The 27,790-nt window shown below is 44.0% G+C and overlaps 1 protein-coding gene across 2 annotated transcripts in view; it reads left to right on the top strand.

Annotated features, from left to right (window-relative positions):
- The window catches only part of CARMIL1 (capping protein regulator and myosin 1 linker 1), a 511,281-nt gene that overhangs the window by 478,165 nt on the left and 5,326 nt on the right, over positions 1–27,790 (top strand). For both annotated transcript variants that reach the window (XM_029590792.1, XM_029590793.1), the window contains exons 34-36: positions 4,986–5,064; positions 6,704–6,937; positions 18,404–18,544. In XM_029590792.1, coding sequence (XP_029446652.1) covers positions 4,986–5,064; positions 6,704–6,937; positions 18,404–18,544 — 454 coding nt within the window. The remainder of the gene's footprint in view (positions 1–4,985; positions 5,065–6,703; positions 6,938–18,403; positions 18,545–27,790) is intronic.

Genomic DNA, 27,790 nt, shown 5'->3' on the forward strand with positions numbered 1-27,790 from the left:
ATGGTGTGTGGGTAAGGGGGTGGGGGGGAGGATGGTGAAGTCTGAGACAGCTCCCTCCCTGCATTACTAGTGAGAGGCTGGCTTCACAGACAGGGGGGAGCTGCCTGACCCTCACTCCTCCGGGGTATTGTGATCTTCCTGCACACAGTGCCCTATCCCTGATACCAGGGGTGTTGTGATCTTCCTGCATGCAGTGCCCTATCCCTATTAATACCAGGAGTGTTGTGATCTTCCTGCATGCAGTGCCCTATCCCTATTAATACCAGGAGTGTTGTGATCTTCCTGCATGCAGTGCCCTATCCCTGATATCGGGATGTGTGCAAGAAGATCACAACACCCCCGGTATCAGGAATAGGGCACTGTGTGCAGGAAGATCACAACACCCCCAGTATCAGGAATAGGGCACTGTGTGCAGGAAGATCACAACACCCCTGGTATTAGGGATAGGGCACTGTGTGCAGGAAGATCACAACACTCCTGGTATTAATAGGGATAGGGCACTGTGTGCAGGAAGATCACAATACCCCTGGTATCAGGGTTAGGGCACAAGTTCTAGTCACATTGACTGATCACATTACTTGTTTTGTCAAGCTACCAACTGTTTCCATTTCCCATCCCCCATATACTGTCAGTAGGAAACTTGGTAACATGAATAAATAAGAGGGCAGCCAATAGGAATACATATTCATTCCTAAACTGACCTTAACTGACCTGAAAAGTGTCAAATTGTATCATTTTCAGTTAGTGCGCACTAACTCCCAGTTAGTGCGCACTAACTCCCGTTAGTGCGCACTAACTTGAGTTAGTGCGCACTAATCAGACAAAACGATTTTTAACGATTTTTTACCTAAAAAATCGTGCCTAAGACGATTTTCTTGCCCTGCCACACGATTTCTATCGTTAAGACGATATGGAAAACGATTCACATCCCTAATATTTACTATACTACATTGTAATTCTCATAACAAGTGGATACTTGGAAATTTGTTAAAATTAAAAATTAAAAAAAAAAAAAAGAAACCTCACCGGACTGGTGGCTCAGTGGCTGTACCGAGCACAGCCATGTGGATGACCTGGATTTGATTCTCGAGTCAGATCTTCCGCTTTCTGGATCGAGATGGGTTGTGGGTGGCATGAAGACAGCATTCACAGCCCATGGGGTGAGAGGTTGTCAACAGTGACACCTGGTGGCTGGATTAAGGAAGCACAATTGTAGGACTCTGGGAGGGGCCCTGGTGCATGGCCCCCAGCTGAGTACTGTGACTGCAATGACCAGACTCAATTAAATTGGGAAGTGATAGAAAATAGGGGGGGGGGGGGGGAGAACCTCTGAGTGGTTGTCTGTGAAGGTTAACGATGTCCGATCCCCAGCCCTGGTTCTGATTGAGTGGGAGGGCGATGGGAGGTTCACCACGACCAATAACTTGTTCAGCACTAGACAAATTATTGATATTCACTGAAGATTTGGCTGCTGCTTCTCTGCCTGTTTCATAGTTTTAATTCTGTAAGCCTTCTCACTTCAGGGATATGCACGCAGGCTACCGTAGCCGCTTTAAATAACAATCTGCTGGAAAAAGAATGCTATTTCTTGATAAATGTTTTTTTGCAAAAGATGGTTGTGGCGGTATGTAAATAAATTTCTTAACTTTTCCTGGTACCTGGAGTGTCTGGATTAGCTTTGCTTCTCCTTTTTCCAGACCCCAGTACTGGGATATCATCATTTCAGTTTGGAATTGCTGTGCGTTCACTCGTTACCCTCCTGTTCCTATAAATGTTACCTGAGATGGTAGCCAATCAGAGAAGTGTCCTATCCACACCCCAGGCTGCCTGCCAGAACAATCTGCTACTTTACAGGCCTACGCTGTCCCTTTCGCTGTCTGAATCGGTTAAAGGGTAGGGATGTGCAATTGTTCTGCTTGTTTTTAGGGGAGGGGGTTGTGCATGTAAAGATTTTTATGTGCATAAAATCTGATTTTATGCACCTAGATACAACTTGCACACATGCAGTGTAAGGTTGTGCACGTAAAACTGTATCTACGCTCATAAACTTTCAAGAATGAATGGAATGGCTATGGGAAATTTTTTGTTTGCTCTGAAAACAAACCAAACACAATTTTTCATGTGCACATCCCTATTTAAAGGGTCTAAAAATGTGTCCCTTTTTTGCTCCTACACAATAAAAATATTTAGCTTCACTAAAGCAAACCATAAAAAGCAAACACGTAGAAGCAGGGAGGGAGGAGAGATTGGTTGCTGCTCCTGTGGCAGCCCCAGCTGGCCAACAAGCAGAGCTGAGTATAAGGGCCTTGGAGAAGAGCCCCTCCGGCTCTTGGTCTGGCAGTGGTGAGGCATGAAGATGGAGAGAAAACAAGCTGGAAAGGGGGCTAACAGATTCTTATCAAGGTTTACGTTGTGTCGGGTGAGTATTTTTATTCCATGGTTCCCTTTAAGGCTAGAGGATGGAAATGAAGAAAAGAGTGCATGGGGGTCATTTGCTGGCGCGGCGGTTACTACCCTTAACCAATACACCTTCCTGCTGTTGATGCAACTCCATCGTTGCTCCCTGCTTTAGTCTGGGAAACTGATAAGCATGGGGAGTATCCTACACAGCGTAGCAGACACTACAATAAGCTTGCTGGGCAGACTGAAGGGACCATGCGGTGCTTTTCTGCTGTCATTTCTGTGTTTCTATGTATAGCTAAGAGAACTTATGTAGCTCATTGAAATGAATTTTCTGTGTAGTCCTTCCAAATTGTGACTTGGATCACAGACTCCTTAAGGCTATGTTGCCCACATTACATCCAGATGTTTCAGAAAATATGAGCTCTTGTAAAATCAAACTTTTTCAGTTGTCTTTTTATGGTGGAAAAGTTTGGATATTTCCTGAGGCCTCCCAGGAATGTAGGGAGAAATTTCTTGGAATGTGCCAAGAGGCTGTCTCTTTGGGAGCTAACATTCGTATTCGGTTTCCTTGTAAATGTGTGCATGATATATATATTTTTTTTATCTCCTTGCCACTATGTTTCCTTTTAGACTCTCGGGGTGGCGACTTGTGCGTATAGAGCCCTGTGTCATGCGCATAAGTGGTGCTTTGAAAATCAACCAAGGGCCAGTGCATGTATAAGTATGCGGGTTACCTGTATTTGTGCATACTGATCCGTGCACTGGGAGTAGGCATTTCGGAAGGCGGAGTTTGGGGCTGGGATACGACTTACGTGCATGCTTTCATGTTTTAGAAAGTACGCTTACAGGTTTCCATGCATAAGTGATGCCCTGCTTTGGAGCAGGTGTAACTTTGTGCATGGGACAATGCCACATGTACCCGGCCAATTAAGGAAGGATTGTCAAAACAGAAGTTCACTTTCAGAATCCTCGGTGAAGCCTGCGTGCACATTTATACATGTGGACTTTGCTGCTGTGTTGGGAGTTATAAAATTACCCTCCCATTGTCTGGGAGAGGCAGTTTCTGTTAATACCGGTGAATAGGTGGTTCTGGATGATGATAACCTCACTTTTTGTGTTATTGATATAGGATTTGTTCCTCCTCTTAGTTATTTTGGGGGTTTTTTCTTACTTTTTCTTTGCAAGGCGCTCCTCACCTGTTTCTTTTGGAACTGTCTAACACTTTTTATGGTGATTTAATTGAGGGCATATATAGTACTACCTGATTTGTATAAGATCTGGTGTACAAATATGATTTGTCTATGTACTCTCTTGTATCAAGTTTGTCTTGATTTATTTATATTTTGAAATGCAAATTAAAAAATTTTTTTTTTACATTTTTCTTACTAATCTCAGTGCTGTTAAAAAAAAAATTCTATAAGTGCTGAGGGGCGGATTTTAAGAGCCCTGCTCGCCTAAATCCGCCCAAATCCGGGCGGATTTAGGCGAGCAGGGCCCTGCGCGCCGGTGAGCCTATTTTACATAGGCTCACCGGCGCGCGCAGACCCCAGGACTCGCGTAAGTCCCGGGGTTCTCCGAGGGGGGCATGTCGGGGGGCGGGCCCGGTCGTCGCGGCGTTTAGGGGGCGTGCCGGGAGCGTTTCGGGGGCGGGCCCGGGGGCATGGCCGCGCCCTCCGGACCCGCCCCGCTAGCGGCCCGCTGGCGCGCGGGGATTTACGCCTCCCAGAGGGAGGCGTAAATCCCCCGACAAAGGTAAGGGGGGGGCTTAGACAGGGCCGGGTGGGTGGGTTAGGTAGGGGAAGGGAGGGGAAGGTGAGGGGAGGGCAAAAGGAAGTTCCCTCCGAGGCCGCTCCGATTTCGGAGCGGCCTCGGAGGGAACGGGGGTAGGCTGTGCGACTCGGCGCGCGCCGGCTATACAGAATTCATAGCCTTGCGCGCGCCGATCCAGGATTTTAGTGGATACGCGCGGCTCCGCGCGTATCCACTAAAATCCAGCGTACTTTTGCTTGCGCCTGATGCGCCAGCAAAAGTACGCCTATTCGCGTTTTTTGAAAATCTACCCCTAAATGTAGGAAGAAATTAGACTTTTAAGAGTTTGTTGAGCTAAATTCAGAAGTTTGATTTTGCTATTTTCTGGTGGTGTTTGATACCTTTTTCTCTTTTTCTAGTATTTCCCCATCTTTTGCATTATTTTTTTTAAATGTTTCTGTGTTTTCTTGTAGTATTGATACCAGAAAGACAGCCAAGAGGCAACTTTGTCTCAGGCTCTTTCTTACCATGCTCAATTTAGCCCTTTTGTATACAAAAACGTAACCGAAATGTAAACCCTAAGTTGGCAATGACTTGTCGCCACTTCTATATCTGCTGGGATTGATCATATCTACTGTAGTTTGCCATTTGGAAACAGAGGCAATTGAGAGAGATGCTCACTCTGTATACTCTATCTTGCAGTGATCCAGCAAGTAAAACAGACTTGATTTTTTTGTATTAATTAAGAAATACTTGCTAAGTATAAAGCAAAATGCAAGCTGACTCAGTCAATACTTTTCTTTTTTTTTCTTTTTTTTTCTTTTTTTTTTTAGAAACTTGGGAATGATGTGTGCACCAGGGATGCCCTTGATCAGGCCGTGGCCTTAGAGCGCTCAGATGGAAATGCTGCAGGTACAGTTATGTGGTAATTGTTTTATGAAAGGTTACCCGAGAGCAACAAAATCATGGAATTGGCTCCTCCTTCAGATTCATTCTAAGCCAGTGGGTTGGCCATTAGCACCTCCAAACAGGTTTGGTTTTCAGGATAACTGAAATATACAGATTAACCTGACTCTTGGGTAAAATGTATGTAACTATCTCATGAATATCCAGGGTAGATATCTTGAAAATAAGGTCACAGTGTAGGGGTTTTGAGGACCAGGTTTCAGAATCTCTGCTCTAAGCAATCTAGTCGGAAAAAATGGAGCATTAATTCCTGTGAAGCTTCCCATTTCAAAAACATTATTATTATTGGAAGTGGTTGGCTCTTCTGCAGCTTTCCTTTTTTTTTTAAGGATTCGAAAATATTTCTGAAACCAACAGCAATGTATCAGCAATAATTTCCCTTGAACCGAGCATGTAGTCAGTCAGTTCTTTCATGTCAGACCGTACAGTCTTTCAGACAGTTAAAAAGTAACAGGAAATAAATCCACTTTTAAGAATCGTATACCTGACGATTGTAAACAGTCTCAGAAAATCAAAATCGAATGAAAAATAAATATATATAAAATAGAATTTGGGATTAGTGCTACTGAAGAATTTATTTTTAAAAAGCCCATGTAGATTTTAGGAAAAAACTGTTATGGTAGTGGAGCCCTCTTCTGGTATTTCCCCGAAGACAGCAAGGGTGTAATATTCCATCCTGTCCCTTGCACAGTCCCAACAGCCCCAGGGTGTGGGTTCTCCGATAGAAGGGGAGGATAGACCTCCAGGGTCCAAAGTCCTTCAATGGATGCTCTCTCAGTGAATGAAGGTAAACTGAATGGAGGCACAGCACAGGGGAATGAAATCAAAAAGACCACTATCTCCTTGCCCGTCTATCACAGGCGAAGTCTTCACTGCAGCCACTACAGAAGAGTGATAGCAAATGCTTTGCTCGACTTCTGCACGCCCTATCCCTGCCTTTCACTAAGAGCAGCTTGTGGAGATCCCAAGGAGGTCTCTCTACATTAGGATATGGTAACTTGGTGATACTGTGTTCTCAAAAAGTGTTTTTATTAAACAGACATATACCTGGTATATTTGTGGTTATTGCTAATGATTTGTAATGGGTTTTTTTTTAATGCCGAAGAAAGGGGCGCCAGGCAGTACTCTACAGTGTGCTGTTTGATCTGAGGTTGCTCGTACAGCTCTGTCGCTTCAGGGCAGTTTTACTCTGAGGAAACACTGTTGTCCTACCACTGAACATCTTATGAAAAAGGATTGAAAGAGAGAGAATTGCATCAGGGTTGTGTGATGCATTTCTGAAGCAATACCAATGACCACTGGGGAAAAATCTCAGATTACCAAACTAATTTCACTTGTTCGCTAGTGAGATGTGCATCTGGTTCTGGAATGGAGAAATATTGGTGCACAAATTGGTGTGTGTCCCTTTCTGGCGTAGGTAGAAAGAGTACAAATAAACACCAAAAGCTATGGAAGAAGGCTCTAAAGGTTGCACCTTAGCAATGAATTTGTTATTAATCCACAACTTACAACTGCATTCTTTTTTTCCCCCTCCCTCTCCACGCTCAGAAAGTCTCTTACTGATTGATTTTTTTTTTTTTTTAAGTATCTAAACTACAGCAGACCACCACTGAGAGTCGTTTCCCGCTCATCAAGGCGGAATCCACCACCTCATCCCCAGAAAAGAATGCCAAATCTGAACAGAAAACAGAAGTTGGTGCAAGGTCTAGAAGCTCTTCAAGCACTCCAACCAGTCCTAAGCCCCCCCTTCAGTCAACAAAGCCCACCCTGCCAGGGCGCCCCGTGGTGCCACAGAAGCCTCGAACTAGCTCCCGCAGCGGTAAGTGGATTGTCTTGATTGATGGCCCTTAACATGCGACCGGGAACCTTTCATGCATGAAATAAATAGCAGCAGTTAGAGTGCACACCAGTTAGTCCTGTTTGTTCTCTGTCATCTCTTTTCTGTCATTTCTGTTTTTCAGTAATTAGGTAGGGGAGTTGTTGTCCTAAAAGACTTACTCCAATTGTGTCTCAGATGGACAGGAATTCCTACTGGATGTTTCCTAAAAGAAATTACGAGACAGCTTTAAATTGCTTTGTATTTTTCACCAAAAAGCAGTGTGTTCCAACCCTTTTAAGCCCAAGGCGCACCTACATTAACAAATACGTTGTGTGACATCAATCTCAGTGGAGCATGATGTGTAGACATAGAGAGGCCTCATGGCGAAAAAAAAAAAAGCAAGAGCTAGAGAAGCACTGGAAGCCCCACCAGTCTCTCTTAACCTTAACCAAGGGGATGGGGGTGGGGGGGGAGAGACACATGAATCCATCATGATAGACCAGCTCCCTCTCTATGTAAATGCAGAATAAGGCAGAACTGGTGGGGGCAGCCGGCTAAGGGCCTGATTCATCAAAGCATTTTCCCATAGACACAGAATGGGAGAAATGCCTTTGTGAATCAGGCCCTAAGTTAGTTACCTCGGCCGCAGCACGTGACTGCCAGAACTCCTCCACTGCTGCTACTTCCAAACACTCAGAGCAAGTCACATTCGGTGCATGCTCTCCTCCCCATCTCACTCAGCCCGGGGGAGGGGAGAGGCTAGGAGGAGGTTTAGAAAGAAGAAAAAGATGAGGTGCTGTGTGCCACACAAAGCAGAACCCGGCTATCCGTGCTCTGCCTGCTGCCCATTAATTACCACACTCCGGGGCTCACGTTGCAGCTTTGAAGAGGCGTGCATGAATACAGGTTCTCAGAAAAGAGCCACCACTGTCTCTCTCGTTGTCGTAAGGTGCTAAGTGCAGAGCTCAGGTGTTGGCCTGGATGTGAGCATAAAGCTGTGCTGATTTTCCGGCACACCCGATCAGGTCCGAAGGCAGACCGGAAAGCCATAGCAAACGGGTTAGGAAACACTGCCTTACAAAAAACATAAGAAATGCCAGAATGGATCAAACCAAAAGTCCATCAAGCCCAGCACCTTGTCTTTGACAGTGGCTAAGTCAGGTCACAAATACCTGGCAGGATCCCAAAGAATAGATCCAGTACTTCTTGCTCATAACCAGAGATAAGCAGTGGCTTTCCCAAGTCTACATGGCTAATACCAGTTTATAGACTTTTCCTCCAGGAACTTCACTAAACCCTTTTTATTTTTTTTGCAATTTATACTTTATTAAGTTTTCAAATACAATACATGTATTCAATAATTTTCAAACAAATTAAAAAAGTAAATATAATCATTCCACATAATAATACACAAATATCAACCAACCAATAACTTCTTAAATTGGTAGATTATATTACAATAATCAGGGGGCCATTTTAAGTAAAGTTTAAATAAAAACAAAATAATACAGAGAGAGAGATTGAGGTCTCTTTAATACTTAGCCCACTTCTGTTATTTGAACCTGATTTAACTTTTCTAGTTCTTTATCCCTTAAAAAATTCTCCATATGCTCTGGTATTGTAAAGACAAATTTTTTCCCCTGATAATTAACAAAACATCGGCAGGGGAACTTTAAATAAAAAGTTGCCCCAATCTCTAATGTTTTGGCTTTCAACATAAGAAATTGTTTCCTATGGTTTTGGGTAACCTTAGAAACATCCGGAAATGAGAAAACCTTTTGTCCACAAAATAATAAATCTCGATTTTTCAGGGATTTCTCAAAAATGATCTCCTTATCTCTTTCTTGGACAAAGGACACAAAAAGTGTTGTCCTTTTGTGTATCACATCTAACGAATCTTCTAAGAATGTTGATATTCCTGGGGATTGTAAATTATCTACATCCCCAGGTTTATCAGCCTTCTTTAAGGGGAAATAGTAAATCTTCGAAATAGGTGGTATTTCTTCATCTTTATATGCCAGGTTTTCTTTCAAATACTTAATAAACATTTCAAATGGGGACATTAACCTCGTATAAGGAAAATTTACATATCGCAAATTCTTAATCCGTAACATATTCTCTAAGTTCTCTATATCATTATGAAGCATCATATTATCAGATATTCGCATAGATTCCACACTCTGTATATTCTGAACATTTAATGTCAGGGTATTCACGTTAACCTCTATCTCTGCCAATTTTTTCCCTTGTTCAGTTATATCAACTTTGTTAACATTTACCATCTTTGAAAGTGAGGAGTTCATTTGAGAAACGTTAGAGTCAAGTTTTAATAACATCCTCCACAAATCCCTTAATGTCACTTTGGAAGCGTCCATATCCACTGGTTGGACGCTTACTTGTAATGGCGTTGTTATGCCATTATCTACTTCTTGATGTAAAGAAGACAAAGTTTGTGGAGAGCCATGACCTACCTCATCGGATAGGACTTCCTCTCCAGTTACATTGGCAGTCTTACTTCCACTGGAACTATCCAAGGACGCTGTCGCAGGAGGTTGTGGAGGTGTGGGACATATGCCGGGGCTCAATGAGACTTCAAATACGTCTCTATTGACATCCTCTCGTGGCATGTTGAGTCGACTCAAGTGAGCGTCCATAGGTCCGAGTTTTGGAGTGAGCGGAGATGAGGTGTAGGCCTTGGCCTTTCTTTTCCGCCCCATAAATTCAATATAATATCCAACACTTAGGCAGTCAAAGGTGGTCTAAGCCGCGCGCGCCCGGCTTAGGCGACGCGCCGGCGGCGACTAAGCGCCGCTTCTCGCGGGGTTTTAAGCCCGGTCGCAGGCAGTGATGTCACACGGCAAGGCAAAAGGTCTTTCAAGTGCTTGCTTTCACCTGGTATGTCCAGCGGTCCTCCTCTCTCTCTCAGGCTCCTCCGACCCCCCACTAAACCCTTTTTAAACCCAGTTCTGCTAATGTCTTTTACCACATCTTCTGGAAATAAATTCCGCTGTTTAATTATGTGCTGAGTGAAAAAATACTTTCTCCAATTTGTTTTCCATGTGCTATTATCTTCATGGAGTGTCTCCTACTTCTATTATTCTTTGACAGGTAAATAACCATTCCCTATTTACCCATGCCACCCCACTCAAGATTTTATAGACCTCTATCACATCTTTTCTCCGCCATCTCTTCTCCAGGCTGAAGAGCTGTAACCTGTTTAGTCTTTCCTCGTAGAGGAACCATTCTATCCACTTTTATCATTTTGGTTGCCATTCTCTATACCTTTTCCAATTCTGCTATATTTTTATTGAGATGGCGGATCAGAACTGCACACAGTACTCAAGACATGATCGCAATACGGAGCGATACAGAGGCATTGTAATATCCTTTGTTTTATTTTCCATTCTTTTCCTAATAATACATAACATTCTATTTGCTTTTATAATTGTTGTGCATTGGGCCGAGGATTTCAAAGTATTGTCCACAATGACTCCGAGATTCTTTTCCTGGAGATGATGCTTAGTACGGAACCCAGCACTGGGTATTTATTTATTTAGAATTTCTTAATATAAAACCACTCTTCAATTGCAATTGATTTAAAGAGACTAACAAATACAGTATCTAAAAATATAAATGTGTACCTATAGTTTGGATACTTCTCCCCTATATGCATCACTTTGCACTCGTCCACATTACATTTCATCTGCCATTTATATGCCTAAGGTTCTCTTGCAATTTCTCAAAATCGGTTTGTGATCTCTCAGCTTTGAATAATTTTGTCATCTGCAAATTTGATCACCTCGCTATCCTATGTCCAGATCATTCATAAATATATTTAAAAAACACTGACCACAATACAGATCCCTGGGGCCTTTACCTTTCCCCATTAAGAGAAATGACCATTCAATCCTATATTCTGTTTCCTATCCTTTAGTCAGGGCTATTGCCTCCTTTCCCATGACCTTTTAATTTCCTGATGAGGATGTCATGAGGAACTTTGTCAAACACCACCTGAAAATCTAGATACACTATTTGCCGAATTTTAAAAGCCCGGCATGAGTAAAAATCGGTACTTACGCGTGGGGCCGGGCCCTGCGCGTGCATTTTCAAAAGGGCCCAGCCAGGCGCATAAGTACCAATACATGCACAAGTGCCGGGCCCTGAAAAAGGGGCTGCACAGGGGGTGTGGTTTTGGAGGAGCGGGACGGAGGTCATCTGGGACAGCGATCATTAGCTGGCCAACGCATGTAAATTACTTCTGCTCCCGAGGAGCAGTAAGTGATAAAATAAAAAAATTGAGGAAAGGTAGGTTAGGTTTAGTGGTGGGGAAGGAGAGGAGAGGGGAAGGAGAAGGAAGGTTAGGCAGGGGGTTAGGGAAGTTCCCTCACAGCACTCCTCGGGACATATTCATGATGTCTCCTTGCCACTGCCAGCACAAGAAGCAGGCAGTGGAGACTATTCTTTTAGGGCTCCTCAGGATGAAGACTATAATCCCAGTACCTGCGCCCCAGGAAAATACAGGGCGTTATTCCAGCTATTTCATCATACCTAAGAAGGGAAGGTTCCTTCCCCCCCCCCCCCCATCCTGAATCTCAAGAGCATCAACTGAAAACATTTCCGCATGGAAACCCTACGCTCTGTGATAATGGCCGTACAATTGCAAGAGTTCTTTACCTCCCTGGACCTATCTGAGGCCTACCTACATATTCCAGTCCTTAGAACACCAACATTTCCTATGCTTTGCTGTACTGGGTCGCCATTATCAGTTCCGGGCCCTGCCCTTTGGCCTAGCCACCACCCCTAGAACATTTTCCAAGATTATGGAGATTGTAGCAGCAGCATTGAGAAAAGAGGGAATCCTGGTGCACCTATACTTGGATGACTGGTTGATCCAGGCCAAGTCCATGGAAGAGAGTCTCCGGGTGACCAACAAGATGACCTCCTTGCTTCAGGAACTCGGTTGGATCATAAACCTGGACAAAAGCAGTCTCAAGCCCTCCCAGTCCTTGGAATATCTAGGAGTCTGGTTCGACACCAAGCAGGGCAAGGTCTTCCTTCCAACCACATGGATAAGGTAGTTGATATCCCAAATGCGTCAGTGGATTAGTATGATACGCCCGATGGTGTGGAGCTATCCCCAAGTTCTTGGTTTGATCGCAGCAATCCTGGAGGTAGTGCCATGGGCATGCACACATGCGACCATTTCAACACTCACTACTGTCACGTTGCAACCCGCAGTCTCAAGAATATTTGATTTGCCTCCACTTACCATGCGTTATGATGTTTGTTCTTATGTTCTTATAGTTGGACTGTTAGATGATCAAGGGGTTAAAGTGGCACTTAGAGAAGATAAGGCCATCGTGGAAAGATTAAATGATTTCTTTGCTTCAGTGTTTAATGAAGAGGATGTTGGGGAGGTACCCGTACTGGAGAAGGTTTTCATGGGTAATGATTCAGATGGACTGAACCAAATCACGATGAATCTAGAAGATGTGGTAGGCCTGATTGACAAACTGAAGAATAGTAAATCACCTGGACCAGATGGTATACACCCCAGAGTTCTGAAGGAACTTAAAAAAATGAAATTTCAGACCTATTAGTAAAAATTTGTAACCTATCATTAAAATCATCCATTGTACCTGAAGACTGGAGGATAGCTAATGTAACCCCAATATTTAAAAAGGGCTCCAGAGGCGATCCGGGAAACTACAGACCGGTTAGCCTGACTTCAGTGCCAGGAAAAATAGCGGAAAGTGTCTAAACATCAAAATCACAGAACATATAGAAAGACATGGTTTAATGGAACAAAGTCAGCATGGCTTTACCCAAGGCAAGTCTTGCTTCAGAAATCTGTTTCACTTTTTTGAAGGAGTTAATAAACATGTAGATAAAGGTGAACCGGTAGATGTAGTATACTTAGATTTTCAGAAGGCGTTATGAGAGGCTTCTAGGAAAAAGAAAAAAGTCATGGGATAGGTGGTGATGTCCTTTTGTGGATTACAAACTGGCTAAAAGACAGGAAACAGAGAGTAGGATTAAATGGACAATTTTCTCAGTGGAAGGGAGTGGGCAGTGGAGAGCCTCAGGGATCTGTATTGGGACTCTTACTTTTCAATATATTTATAAATGATCTGGAAAGAAATACGACGAGTGAGGTAATCAAATTTGCAGATGATACAAAATTGTTCAGAGTAGTTAAATCACAAGCAGATTGTGATAAATTGCAGGAAGACCTTGTGAGACTGGAAAATTGGGCATCAAAATGGCAGATGAAATTTAATGTGGATAAGTGCAAGGTGATGCATATAGGGAAAAATAACCCATGCTATAGTTACACAACGTTAGGTTCCATATTAGGTGCTACAACCCAAGAAAGAGATCTAGGCGTCATAGTGGATAACACATTGAAATCGTCGGTTCAGTGTGCTGCGGCAGTCAAAAAAGCAAACAATGTTGGGAATTATTAGAAAGGGAATGGTGAATGAAACAGAAAATGTCATAATGCCTCTGTATCGCTCCATGGTGAGACAGCAACTTGAATAGTGTGTACAATTCTGGTCGCCACATCTCAAAAAAATATAATTGCGATGGAGAAGATACAGAGAAGGGCTACCAAAATAAGGGGAATGGAACAGCTCCCCTATAAGGAAAGACTAAAGAGTTTAGGACTTTTCAGCTTGGAGAAGAGACGGCTGAGGGGGGATATGATAGAGGTGTTTAAAATCATGAGAGGTCTAGAATGGGTAGATGTGAATCGGTTATTTACTCTTTCAGATAATAGAAAGACTAGGGGGCACTCCATGAAGTTAGCATGTGGCACATTTAAAACTAATCAGAGAAAGTTCTTTTTCACTCAACGCACAATTAAACTCTGGAATTTGTTGCCAGAGGATGTGGTTAGTGCAGTTAGTATAGCTGTGTTTAAAAAAGGATTGGATAAGTTCTTGGAGAAGTCCATTACCTGCTATTAATTAAGTTGACTTAGAAAATAGCCACTGCTATTACTAACAACAGTAACATGGAATAGACTTAGTTTTTGGGTATTTGCCATGTTCTTATGGCCTGGATTGGCTACTGCTGGAAACAGGATGCTGGGCTTGTTGGACCCTTGGTCTGACCCAGCATGGCATGTTCTTACCGATGGGAGAATGCTCTCGGCTCCAGTGGTGTGGCTGCAGGAAGCTCATCTGAGCAGGGGTGTACCCCTGTCCTCTCCAAACTGGCTGGTCTTCACAATAGATGCAAGCCTCTGGGGCTAGGGAGCTCACTGTCGGGAACTGATGGCCCAGGAACATTGGACCGAGGAAGAGGCCCTCTGGAACATCAACTTCCTGGAAGCCTAGGCAGTCAGATTGGCGTGTCTACAATTCAGTCACAGACCTCAGGCTCAAGCGGTCCGTGTAAGGTCAGACAGCATAACGATCATAGCCTACATCAACCACCAGGGTGGAACCAAGAAGCCAGCAAGTGTCACAGAAGATAGATCCCCTTGTGGAATGGGCAGAAATAACCTACAGATGATCTCAGCCTCCCACATTGCTGGAGAAGACAATGTCAGAGCAGACTTTCTAAGCAGGAAGAGTCTGGATCCAGGAGAGTGGGCATTGTCGGCCAAAGCCTTTCGGCTAGTAGTAGATCATTGGGGTCTCCCGTCCATTGACCTGCTGGTCACACATCTGACAATGCAAAGGTTCCCAGATTCTTCAGTCGCAGGAAAGATCAGTGGTCCCTGGGGATAGCCACTCTCATTCAGACCTGGCCAGAAGAAGAGTTGCTATACACCTTCCCTACGTGACCCCTGCTAGGCAGGGTCATTCATAGAATCGAGCACCACAGGGGATTTAGTTCTCCTAGTAGCTTCAGATTGGCTCAGGCGTCCGTGGTATGCGGAGACTCCTGGTGGAGAAAAACCTCCTGTGCCTCCCACCGCGCAGGGACCGGTCCTTCATGAGAATCCGCTCAATTCTGTTTTACGGTCTGGCCCTTGAGAAGGCTCGCCTGATGAAGCAAGAATATTCTGCGACAGTAATTGTGTTAAGCTCACCAGCTACAGAGCCCCATGACCGGCTTCACCTACCTCCACCTCAGAAGCAGGCCCGGGCTCCCCGGCAGAGAGCCACTGCTGACGCAATTCCCCTAATTTGTGCAGCTAAGAGCCGCCAGCTGACGCCGTCCCTGCATCCTCCGCAGGTTGGGACACCGCCGACTTCCTCCAGCACAGGACTGCTCCCTCGGCGCATGCGCGAGCCTCCTTTGGTCATTTAAAGGGCTCGCGGCGGGAAAATGCCATTTGCCCTCCCCGATCACATCAGTCCTTCAGACCTTTATAAGGCCTCTTCCTGGAGGAATTCTGCGCCAAAAAACTTTAAATTCTACAAACTTTATATTGGTCAAAATAACACAATTTACATGACAGTCTTTAAGTAATTACATTTTAAATTAATACAGAAAAAAGTTATTACTTAGAGATGCAGAATTTTAAATATTTTGAGCAGAATTTCCCTAGAAATTCACTGTAAGAGTGTCCCTTCCACTTGCTCTCCCTACTCCCCTGGCCACTTTGCCCCCTCAGGCCCCAACTCCTCCACCTGCCAGTATCTCTCCCCTCCACCTCTAGGCTCAACCCCTTCCACTCTATCACCAGTCCCAGAGTTTGACCCCCGTTCTCAGTACTGCCCCTCACACAGGCTCCCTCTTTCACACATATGCTCCCTCTCTCTAGTACACATACTCACACCCTCATACAGGCTCCCTCACTCTCGCGCACACACACACATCCCCTCATACAGGGCCCTCTTTCTTGCATTCACACCCACAAAGGCTCCCTTTCTCACACATACATCTCTTTCACGCACCCCTTCACACAGGCTCTGTCTCACACACACACGATCCCTTTTTCATACCTACAAGCTCCCAGTCTCTCTCACACACACTCCTTCACAATCTCCTCATATAGGCTCCCTCTCTCTAAAACCCACACTCAAGCATCCCTCCCCTGCTCTTACGTCCCAAGCTCTCTCCCACCCCTCCCCTCTCTTACACCCCTCTCCCTGCTCACCGCCTCTTCTTTCTCACATCTCTCTCCCTCTCCTCTCACACACACACAGTCTCTCTCACCGGGGCCTTTATCTTCGTCGCGAACGGAGCACACTCCGTTCACAGCATACGGGTGTCTTCCATCTTTGCTGTCAGCGGAGCACACTCCGTTCGTGGCACATGGGGGCCTTCCATTTTCACTGCAAACAGCGTGCCCAGGCCTTAATCTTCGCCATGAGCGGAGTGTGTCCCGCGGCACACGCGGCCTTTGTCTTTGCGTGCTCCATTCGAGGCATGCCGGGGTCTTTTCTGCTATTTTCTATGCAGAGTTTGGCAATTCTAAGCAGGGGGGGAATTCTGTGCTCTGCAGGACTAAAGCCCGGACTCTGCTTCCAGCCTTCGCCTTGACAACAGGTCTCTTTGCTTCGTCAGTGCTACGGGGAGTTCCTGAGTTCCTCATCCCCTTCTTTGCTTTCTTGGACCTCCTTGGCTTTGACCATTCGACCGGACACTAACCACGAGTTACGCCGCCTGCCTCGCCCCCTGCCTGGAAACCAACCACGAGCATGCTGGCTGCTTCAGCCCCTGCCTGGAATCCAACCATGAGTAACGTCTCCTGCCTCCATCATCACAGAGACCCTACGTAAGTCCAGCCAGCCCTGGCACCCAAGGGCTCAACCTAAGGGGAATGTGGGCTGGTAGTGGTGAAGCTCCAGAGGGGTCTCTGCCTGTCTTCAGCTTCGCCTATCTGTGGGGCTCTTCCCCACAGGTAGCGCCAACTCCCCCTCGGTCCAAGGGTCCACCTGCACAACAAATTGCCACCTTAGTCCACATGTGAAAGTTCTCTACGTCCCTAGCTTCTGTGCAGGTCTGAAGAGTATTTGAGGTCTGGTGCGAGGAACGCGGTGTCCCCCCTCGGGCGGCCAAAACCCCACTAATTCTGGAATTTTTGCAGGATGGCTTGAATAAAGGTTTGACCCTTAACTCCTTAAAGGTCCAGGTAGCAGCGCTCTCCTGTTTTAGGGGTGAGGTGAATGAACCCGCTTCTCAGCTCATCAAGACGTGATCTGTTTTCTGAAAGTTGTGGAGCACCTCCAGCCACCCCTAGGGTGGCAGGTTCCCTTGTGAATTCTTAATCTAGTATTAGAATTTTTGGCAGGGCCCTCCTTTCGGCTGCTGCACATTCTTTCTTTGCGTTTATTAACCTTGAAAATGGTGTTCCTGGTGACTATATGCTCGGCATGTCGCATCTCTGAACTTACAGGCATTGTCGTGTCAGGAACTGTTCCTCCAGATGACTCCAGGAGCGTTACAGCTTCGTACCATTCCATCCTTCTTGCCCAAGGTAGTCTCGGAGTTTCATTTGCATCAGTCCATTTCGTTGCCATCCCTAGATAAGCACAAGGACGCGGAAGAACACCGCCTCCGTCATTTGAATGTCAGTAGACGTTTGGTGCGGTATCTGGAAGTTTCAGAACCGGTCCGAAAGACAGACCACCTGTTTGTTCTTCACGGTGGAAAGAAGCGGGGCGAACCAGCTTCGCGGGCTACCATAGTTCGCTGGATTAAGGAGGTGGTCACGGGAGCCTATATGGAGGCAGGCAAGCCATTATCTTCTCAAGTTAAAGCTCATTCCACTAGGGTTCAGGCGGTCTCATGGGCAGAAGCTAGACTTCTGTCTCCCGTCGATATCTTCCGAACGGTGATGTGGTCCTCCTTGCACACCTTCAACAGGTTCTATCGCCTGGACGTATAAGCCTAAGAGGATTCAGCCTTTGCAAGGGCAGTGTAACTGGACCGCAGGTAGCCTCACGCCCCGATCGAGCATAGCTTTTGTACATCCCATTGGTTTTAAGTCCATCTGATTACATGCTAGGAAACAGAGAAATTACTTGCCTGATAATTTCGTTTTCAATAGTGTAGATAGATGGACTCATCATCCTGCCCAAGAACGGTGCCAAGGATTTGCTCGTAGAGTGGATATGTATTCCAAGAGATTAGGGGTAAGCCGTCATCCAGTCCCTAGGTCAGGGCATCTATATTCTTACTAGGGTTCAGTGTTTGGTTGAGTACAGATACGGTTATCCATTTTAAATCATATTTTAAATTGTTTTTTCAATAGTATGTCCACAGTGGCTTTTGATGAGAATACCGAATGGCTGAAGTCACTGCAGGGGTGTATCTAGGGTGGTGTCAGCTTTTTGAAATCTGACTCCGTCTCCATCTGCTGGCAGGGGAGCATAACCCATTGGTCCTGGGTCCATCTATCTACACTAAGGAAAACAAAATTATCAAGTAAGTAATTTCTCTATTATATAAGAAACCAGAAGAATCTTGCAAATGTTTTTATACCAGTTCTTGTCTATATACTTTATAATATTAAAAATTACTGATGTTATGGGAATGACGCATATGATTTCCTTCCAACAGAGGATATGCCAGATTCTCCGTCTGCATCTGGTTCCCCCAAAGTTGCCCTGTTGCCTCCTCTTCTCAAGAGAGTCCCATCAGATAAGGAGCGAGATGGTCAGAGCAGTCCCCAACCTACTAGCAGATCATTCTCTCAGGAAGGTAAGCAGGTCATGATCATGAACCTGGGCCAAATATAAGAGAGATTATTTGCTATTGTTTTTAGTGTACATGATGATAGTATCCAAAGCACTGTTTAATCATTTCATAAAGAATGCAGAAATAAACAAGTTTCTCTGTCACTAATCTGGTTCTTTTCACCTTAAAAGATTTAGAACCTAATTTACAGGGATGGTAACTTGCAAACGAGCATGCAGGAACATATACGCAAGAAGAAATGGAATCCTAAATAAACAGGAAACTGCTGATCATACACAATATAAAGATCCTGAGTTTATATTTAATGGGTTGAAAATTATATAGTATTTCTCTACGTGACCTCATATATCATGCCTACAGGAGAATAGGCTACGAGAGCTACAGGCTCAGAAAAGAGCTTTCAGCAGCAGGAGTCTTTTTAATCATTGGTCACTAAGAGATATTTTGTAAGTTGCTCCCATGTCTGGGAGCTAGCAAAAGGTACACTTATCTTATGCAGTATAGTGTGGACCTTCCAGATCAATTTTTGCTGGTAAAGTCCATAGATAAAGTCCATCGTCTGTTCTGGCCGCGCACTGCAGACCACTGCAGTGCGCGGCAGAGAAAAACCCGCTGACAGCCAAGGGTTCGGAAAATGGACGCCAGCATAATTGAGCGTCCGCAGGGGCGGATTGGCCTATCGGGGGATCGGGCATCCCCCAGTGGGCCGATCGCTCCAGTCACGTGGTCTGCAGTGCGTGGCCATGACAGAGCCGCGCTCGGCAGACCACGTGACATGTCCTGGGCCGGCCTGGGTGGCAAATACCCGGGGCGGTCCGCCATCATGAGTCTGCCGCTGAGCGTCCGTCCGTTTGACAGCCGATGTTCAATTTTGCTGGTGTCTGTTCTCAAACCCGCTGACAGCCACGGGTTCGGAAAACGGACGCCGGCATAATTGAGCGTCCGTCTTCCGACCCGCGGGCCGATTTTAAATTTATTTTTTTTATTTTTGGGGCCTCCGACTTAATATCGCTATGATATTAAGTCAGAGAGTGTATAGAAAAGCAGTTTTTTCTGCTTTTCTGTACACTTTCCCGGTGCCGGCAGAAATTAACACCAGCCTTTGGGCAGGCGTTAATTTTTGAAAGTAAAATGTGCGGCTTTGCTGCACATTTTGCTTTCTGGATCACGCGGGAATAACTAATAGGGCCATCAACATGCATTTGCGTGTTGCGGGCACTATTAGTTTCGGGGGGGTTGGGACGCACGTTTTCGACGTGGTATTACCCCTTACTGTATAAGGGGTAAAGCTAGCGCGTCAAAAATGCGTCGAAACGCGGGCTAACAGTGCACTCCACCGGAGCACACTGTACTGTATCGGCCCGATTGTTTGGGATCTGTCTACCCCAACACAAACCTCGAATTGCCAGAAGAGTGCACAGACCTTGTGGTACAATATCAAGCAGATAGAGGAAATATTAAAAATGAGTGTGTATGAGTGGATAGTATGTTTACTACCTGCACAGCTGTTTCGTTTGTGCTTATACAATGCAGCCTTTTAATTTGATCACCAGTAAATACAGCCACAGGTACTCAGCTAAAGAAGCTGTTGCATTCTCCATAGTGTCTCTATTCTCTGCCACTGCATTACAGATCATGTCGTATTTCTACGTACCTGATGATAAACGGTAGTGTAATGACAGATAATTTAATCCTTTCCAAACCAGTGCTCAAGACCAAATATAATTAAGCAGTATCACAATCTGTATAAAACCATGCTTAAATAATCTTACAAACACAAAGTAGATAGATAATTACCCTCCCATCAATGGATCTTGGCTGTTGGCGCACAAGAAATTTAAACCTTGTTTTTCCTTTGCCAAGCTGATAATTTGCAAATTTGAAACTAAATTATAAGATTTCAGTAATAGTTCTGATTTGTTTTTATTTTTTCTTCAAGAATATCGACGACTAAACCTTTTAAGAACTAAATAGCGTCTGAGCTGTATTTAGTGTAACTGTCCTTTTACCACATTAATTTCTGTCACTGCTCCTCTGCTAAATCTACAGCTGTCTCTTTTTTTCTTTTTTTTTTCTTTTTTTTTAAAGCCTGCATCCCTTAGTGATCTTTGGGCTTTTTCCACTGAAGGGAGGTTTTATAGTAAAACCAGTTCCCTGATTTATGGTAAAAGGTTTAACTCCAATGTACTACAAGGCCACCATTGTTCTCAAAGGAATAGCTCTCTGCTTCATTTTGTTTTTACTGCTTCATGGCTTCTCATTTGCAGACTCCATAAAGCATCAGCACTACTTAGCCATGTTTACAGTAATTGATTCAGCGTGTACAAAAACCCAAAGCATTAAGAACATTCCAAATGAGAAATGTGTGTGCTTAGGGACACTTCTCCCGCTAAGCTGTAGCCCTCAGTAGATCAAGGCGATTCACTTCTGGTTAGAAAACCTTTTCTAGAATTGTCAGGAAGCATCTTCTGTGTACGTCTGTAGCAGAGACCATTGTAAACCAGAGTTTTTAAAAGAACGCACGTTCATAAAAGCTGAACTGTTCGCCCTCTCTCGCTCAAATGTAATAACACCAGAAACAGAAAAGGAGACCTGGAAATACGACCGAAGGAAGGAAGAGAAAAAGGACCTAAAAGATAGGCAAGTTAATATAAGTAGAAATATCACCAGAATGGAGGTGGCATTGCATAATTCACTTGAATTATCTGTTCTGTTCTGGATGGGGAGGATGGAAGTAGTTCAGAGAAGGGCTACCAAAATGATACAGGGAATGCAAGACAAGTCCTGCCTAGAGAAGTTTAAGACATTCAAAATGTATCTAATGAAAGATAGAAGCGAAATGGGTAAATATGATAGAAGCATTCAAATTGGTTAGCAGGCTTCAGTAAACGAGAAAACCTTTTTAATTTAAATCAATCATAATATGAAGTTGGAGGGAGGGAGGCTCAGAGGAAATAGAGTATATGCTACTTTTGTGAGAAGAGTGCCTGAAATGTTCAGCTGTAAACTATTCTGGGTATTTGCACGTAGGGCGTTATAAGAAAAAAAAAAAAAAACTACTAATGAAATAAATAACCTACCAGTAGAGGTAATGGAAACAAAACAGTGACAGAATGTAAGCACAATGGAGACAGGTATAGGGGCAGCAGTAAGAACAGGCTTTGAGGGGTTGGATAAAAAGTATGGGAGGACGCCCAGGTGATTTAAGTATGCTCATCTACTCAAAATAGTAGTGAACCAAAGAAGGAAATGAACAAATCTGACTTAGATAAGGCATGATATCTTGCAGGTGTTCAAGCATGTGTGGCTCATACCTGGGATGCAGCCTTGGTGTGAGCAGTGTGGATGGAAACAGTTGGGAAGATTGAGTGGGCCTTGTTTGGCTCAGAATATTACAAAATAGCATGGTAGATATGTATAATACTGATGTCTTAAGACATTTCAAGGCAGTAATGAGGGGGTTTTGCCCCAAAAAGTACAATTTGCATTAAATTCCAAAAATGTTCTAGTTACATTTCATGATGGACAGCCACATTCGTGGGGAAACAGTGTGCCAGTGATGAACAGCAGCATAAGTGTGACTTATATAGTTTTAGTTTATTTATTGCTCTTATGCTGCCTTTCAAAACGAATCAAAACAATTTATAATGAAAAGACATATTTCTCAACAATAAAAGTACAAAAAATATTTCATAAAACAACCATCGTGCAATATAAAATCAAGTAAAACTTAAAACAGATTTCAGTAACAATTATAACACAGGTTCAGAACTATAAAATCAACTAATAAAGCAAAATCAACTGATGTTAAAAGGGATGCACATGGGAACAAGTAATACCCTCTTTGCCCCACATCCCTTTCACCTGCTGCAGGTGACTCTTTATTTTCTCCCCCCTCGCCAGCAGATTGTTTAAGAAGAGCCAGCGCTGGGTGTGGTCATGCTCTTGGAGTGTGTCCTTAAGCAGATGTGGTAATGCAGGGAACCTCAGATATGGTACACTCCAGACCTCTGTGTTGTGTATAATTTACCACATTCTGCTCCCTGGAGACAAGCTTCTCCCAGATCTCTCAGTAAGGTAAAAAAAAACCAAAACATCTGAACTCTGCTTTTTTATGGAAAACATACTAACTTTATTTCCCAGTTTACTGGTTGGCTAAAGTCTAAAACATCTGGTGTAGAAAAAATACAGATAGATAATCTGCTGTCTAATTGCTTCATGTAATACAAGTGTGTCTCACTGCTACTATGTTCTCTCATCATGATCTCTTCCTATCTTCTTCCTCTTTTTTCCCATCTCTTCCTTACCACGAGTTTTCCATCTTGCATGGTCTACTAAGATCAGGATTACATGACCTAATTAGCTGTTTGGCTTATTTAGCTATTAAATAGCCTATACACGTAGTTTCAAATGTACATAAATACAGCGATGTAATAAAAAAAAACAAATACAAGATATATATCAATATCATAAATCATCAACCCTTTAACCAAAAATAAAAAAATCATAACATAATATATCTTATATTTACAAAATATTCATACAATATCAAAGACCCCCTTTACCAACACCTTTCTCCTCGGGTTCCAGGGGTCGGTAGGTCTTAGGTGACAGTCACGGAGGTGTATACTTAAGAGAGGCTCCGATGTCAGGCTGCAAGTGGCAAGCAAGGATGGCCAGTGGTTGTGGGCTATGGTCAGGTCATAGGCTAAGGTCATTTCTGCGAAGCAATCCGAGTTGCGTACCTGTAACAGGTGTTCTCCTAGGATAGCAGGATGTTAGTCCTCAGGAATCCCACCTGCCACCCCGCAGAGTTGGGTTCTCCTTCCATTTTGTTGTTTTATTTTTTCGCTCATATTTTTTCTCTGTTACGAGACTGAAGGGGGACTTTATGTAGATGCACAGATAATTGCATGCTGGGCATGCTCGATACACTGGTCAAACCTTCTAGAAATTTTGACAAATGTTTTCTGTGCCGGGCTCCATCAGATGATGTCACCCACACTGCACTTCCTGGATTGGTAAACATCTAGGAAGTTCTAAAAAAAAAAAAAAAAAAAACTTTAGATATTTTCAAATTTGATTAAAATTATTTTTAATTTTAACCATGAGATTCAGGGAGAATTCTGAGGGATTCTCAGAGAAATAAAGCTCATAGGAATGTTGTGAATGAAGAATGGATGAGGTTAAGGTGTTTGTTTTGATTTTTGTGGGAAAAATTATTTTATTTGAAAAACATTGGTTTAATTTCATTTTATTTTAAAATTCAGTCACGGACACTCATAAAAATGAGTTCCATTAGCTGAGGCATTGGAGCAACAGAAGCAAAGGAAGCTGTTTCCATAGAGACTCCTTGAAAACAGAGCTTTACTGAAACGTTCTTATAGTAAAAAGTCAGCGTAACTTTACTTTTCTGAAACCTAAGCACTTTTAAAAACTATGGGGTAGATTTTCAAAGGGGTACGCGCGTACCCCCGAAAACCTACCCCAAACCCCCCCCCCTGCGAGCGCCAAGCCTATTTTGCATAGGCTCGGCGGCGCGCGCAAGCCCCGGGACGCGCATGGAGGGGCGTGTCGGGGGCGTGCTGTGAGTGATGCGGCGTTTCGAGGGCGGGCCGCGAGTGACGCGGCATTTCGGGGGCGGGCCCGGGGGCGTGGCGCTGGCCCGGGGGCGTGGTCGAGGCCTCCGGACCAGCCCCTGGGTCGGGTAATGGCACGCCAGCAGCCCGCTGGTGCATGCAGATTTACACCTGCTTTCCGCAGGCGTAAATCTGCCAACAAAGGTAGGGGGGGTTTAGATAGGGCCGGGGGGGTGGGTTAGGTAGGGGAAGGGAGGGGAAGGTGAGGAGAGGCGGAAGGAAAGTTCCCTCCGAGGCCGCTCCGATTTCGGAGCGGCCTCGGAGGGAACAGGCAGCGCACGCTGGGCTCAGCACGCACAGGTTGCACAAATGTGCACCCCCCTTGCGCGCACCGACCCCGGATTTTATAAGATACGCGCGGCTACACGCGTATCTTATAAAATCAGCATACTTTTGTTCGTGCCTGGTGCACGAACAAAAGTACGCCTGTGCGTACAGTTATAAAATCTACCCCTATTTATTTTGCTAAATTTTACAAAATTAAAAGTTTACCAAAAATTTCATTAACACTCATACTCATAACCTGGTTGCTTAAAATTAAGATATAAGTTCTCATTTTACTAAAATAAATAGAGAATGTACTATTTTTCTTAATGACACACACAAGTAGGAATTCCTTGAAGCTTACTTAGTAGTTTACAGTTTAGAATACCGTGGGGAGTCCTAAACTGAATTTCTGAGAGAGAAGACCTGCACTGTGCCTGGCTTTTCAGAGGCCTAGTAAAACATCCAAAGCCTAGGGAATAAATAGGGAACACTGACAAATGAATGTGTGTATGTGTCCCTATTAATTAATAAATAATATTAACAGGAATAAGGTAGGAAATAGCCGAATTTTAAATCGGCCATGCACGCACCTTGTGCATTTTCAGAAGGGCCCAGCCACGTGCGTAAGTGGCGATACACAAGTGCCGGACCCTGAGAAAGGGACAGACTGGGGGGAAGGGAGAGACGGGGGCGGGACAATGGTCATTAGCCGCTATCCCAGGGAATCAAGCGCCGGCAGTCAGCCGGCACACATAAATTACTTCTGCTCCCGAGGAGCAGCAAGTAATAAAAAAAAAGTTCATGCAAGGTAGGTTAGCTTTAGGGGGTTGGGAGGAGAGGGGAAGGAAAGTTAGGCAGGGGGTTAGGGAAGTTCCCTCCCAGTCTGCTCCTTAATTGGAGCGGACTGGGAGAGAACTGGGGAAGGCCTAATTGCATCGCCGCTCGGAAATTACAACCCCCCCCTCCTTGCGCATGCCACCCACACATGTGCGCGTGCCATTGGCCACGCGCACATGTGCACGTGGCCAATGGCATGTTATAAAATTGGTCCATATGCGTGTCAGAAACCGCGCGTGTATGTTTAAAAATCTACCCCAAGGTGTCTGTTAGCGTAAATTAATTTTAAATAAGCTGATCCATGGAATCTTATGTCAGCTTTTGATAGCTGTTTGATTGAAAATGGATAGATAGGAAACTTGTTGAAAATGTACACAAAAGCTTAGTAGATCTCAAATATTGTTTGATGAATAAAAGGATTAAAACTGTTGTAGATAAATCAGTATAAGTTATAAGTTGGTTAAAACTAATATGCATGAATTAGTATCTCTGCGAACCATTTTTGTGGTAAGTTGAAATCATTATTAATTGATGCCCGAGTAATCATTTGTCATACTATTATTACTTTTAATAGGACATATCCAAAGGTGTGTGTGTAAATGAGAAATTATTACTTTTCTGTATTGCTCCATGTTAAACATTTTGTAAACAAGATTAACATTAAGATAGATAACATCCCCCTAAAAGAACTAGGGAACGTAACCTTTAGATAGTGAACATTATTGTACACTAAGAGGTAGGTTTTCCACTTGTGCGTGGCACGCGCACATGGACGCACCAATTTTCTACCTTGCGTGCGTATGGTGGAAAATCTGTGAGCTGTGCGCACATGCGTGCCAGATTTTATAATCCATGCACATACCTGTGGGTGGCACGCATGGGGGAGGGGGGTTATTTTTGCAGTTTCTGCGAGGTGACGCATTCCAGCCTTCCTCAGTTCCCTACCCCCCCTACCTAACCTCCCTTCCCCTTCCCCTCTCCTCACCACCCCTAAACCCTACCTTTTTCTTTTTTTTTACCTTTGTTTCACAACTTACTTCAGCTCCCGAAGGGCCCTATTATTACTCGTGGCTTAACAGAGAGCAACCTGTCAAAAGAGCTAAACATGTCTCCTTTAGCCTATCTGACAGTTCATCGGACAGTGATGAGGAACAACTGCCTGGGGATTATCCTCCACAGCCCCAGCACAGAGGCCAGAATGCCCATGGTCGCAACTATAACCAGTCAGATTGAAACAAACCACGGACATGGTCCCAATTTCTGTCCAATTACCTTCCAAATCAGTATCCTCAAACATAGTTTCCAGCATTCCTTCTGCTGCTGTCAATCTATCTGGATGCCTGCTAACTGAAGAGGAGGAGTGAATACTTAATAAAGGATTGAATTATGTACCAACACAACGTCATGACCCTTTTCTTTTTCGGTGCGATTTCTTTAAATTCATCAGACAGTTGCAATGCAAAGTAGTTTTTGAAAAATTCCCTAATCAGTCTTTTGAAAATTCGTTAGTTAAAAGTAAATCTCATTGTGTCCCCCACCTCCGGGCGATCCTGCGATACTTACATTTCAAGAATTAGTTCTTAGTGATGATCAAGATATTGAACGTTCTCGATTACATCATTTCTTTAATATAATGTGAACTGAATCCAACGCTTTGCGCCGGCTGATAAGAGGGAGCGATAGTGATCCTTAGTAGTTCGTAAAATTAACCATCAGTTGATGGATACGAACTTTTATCAACAATTATCTACAGATCCTACTTTTGAAATTTTGTCAGAAGTGACCCAATTGGTTGATTGTGGATATGCACGGGGTTTTCTAACAGCCCGTGAGAATGAGTTTCTCATCAATAAACATCCAAGAATACCTGTATTGTATGTAATTCCCAAAATTCACCAGAACTTAGACCATTCTGGCAGGCCTATTGTGTCTGCCAATGATTCGGTTCTTGAACCTATCTCGATCTTTTTTGGACAAATTCCTACAACCTTTTGTGTCAACTGCGCCATCTTACGTCAAGGACAGCACTTACATGTTACATTTTCTACAATCTACAACTATTGAAACAGACTAGCTATTAATCACTCTGGACGCTGAGTCCTTGTATACTGTTATTCCTCAGGATCAAGTTATCGCAGTTGTTTCCCAGTTATTATCCACTCGTCCACGGCCACAGCGGATTCCTTCTGAGTACATCGTGCAACTCTTAGAACACTTTAAGCAAAAATTACTTTTCATTTGAAAACAAATTTTTTTTTCTCCAGATTTGAGGAACAACCATGGATTCCTCTATGGCCCCTGATGTGGCCAATATCTTATGTTGCCGATTTTGAGTCTACATATATTCAAAATTGTCTTTGGAGCAGACAATTAAAATGTTGGAAACAGTATATAAATGACATTTTTGTCAGATGGCATGGATCCACATCTACTTTGTTAGTTTCACCGGTGGCTTAATACGCTAAATTATTTTTTGAAATTTACGATCAATTACCATTGAAGCCCA

This window comes from Rhinatrema bivittatum, chromosome 2, assembly GCF_901001135.1.
Source record: "Rhinatrema bivittatum chromosome 2, aRhiBiv1.1, whole genome shotgun sequence".
NCBI lineage: Eukaryota > Metazoa > Chordata > Amphibia > Gymnophiona > Rhinatrematidae > Rhinatrema > Rhinatrema bivittatum.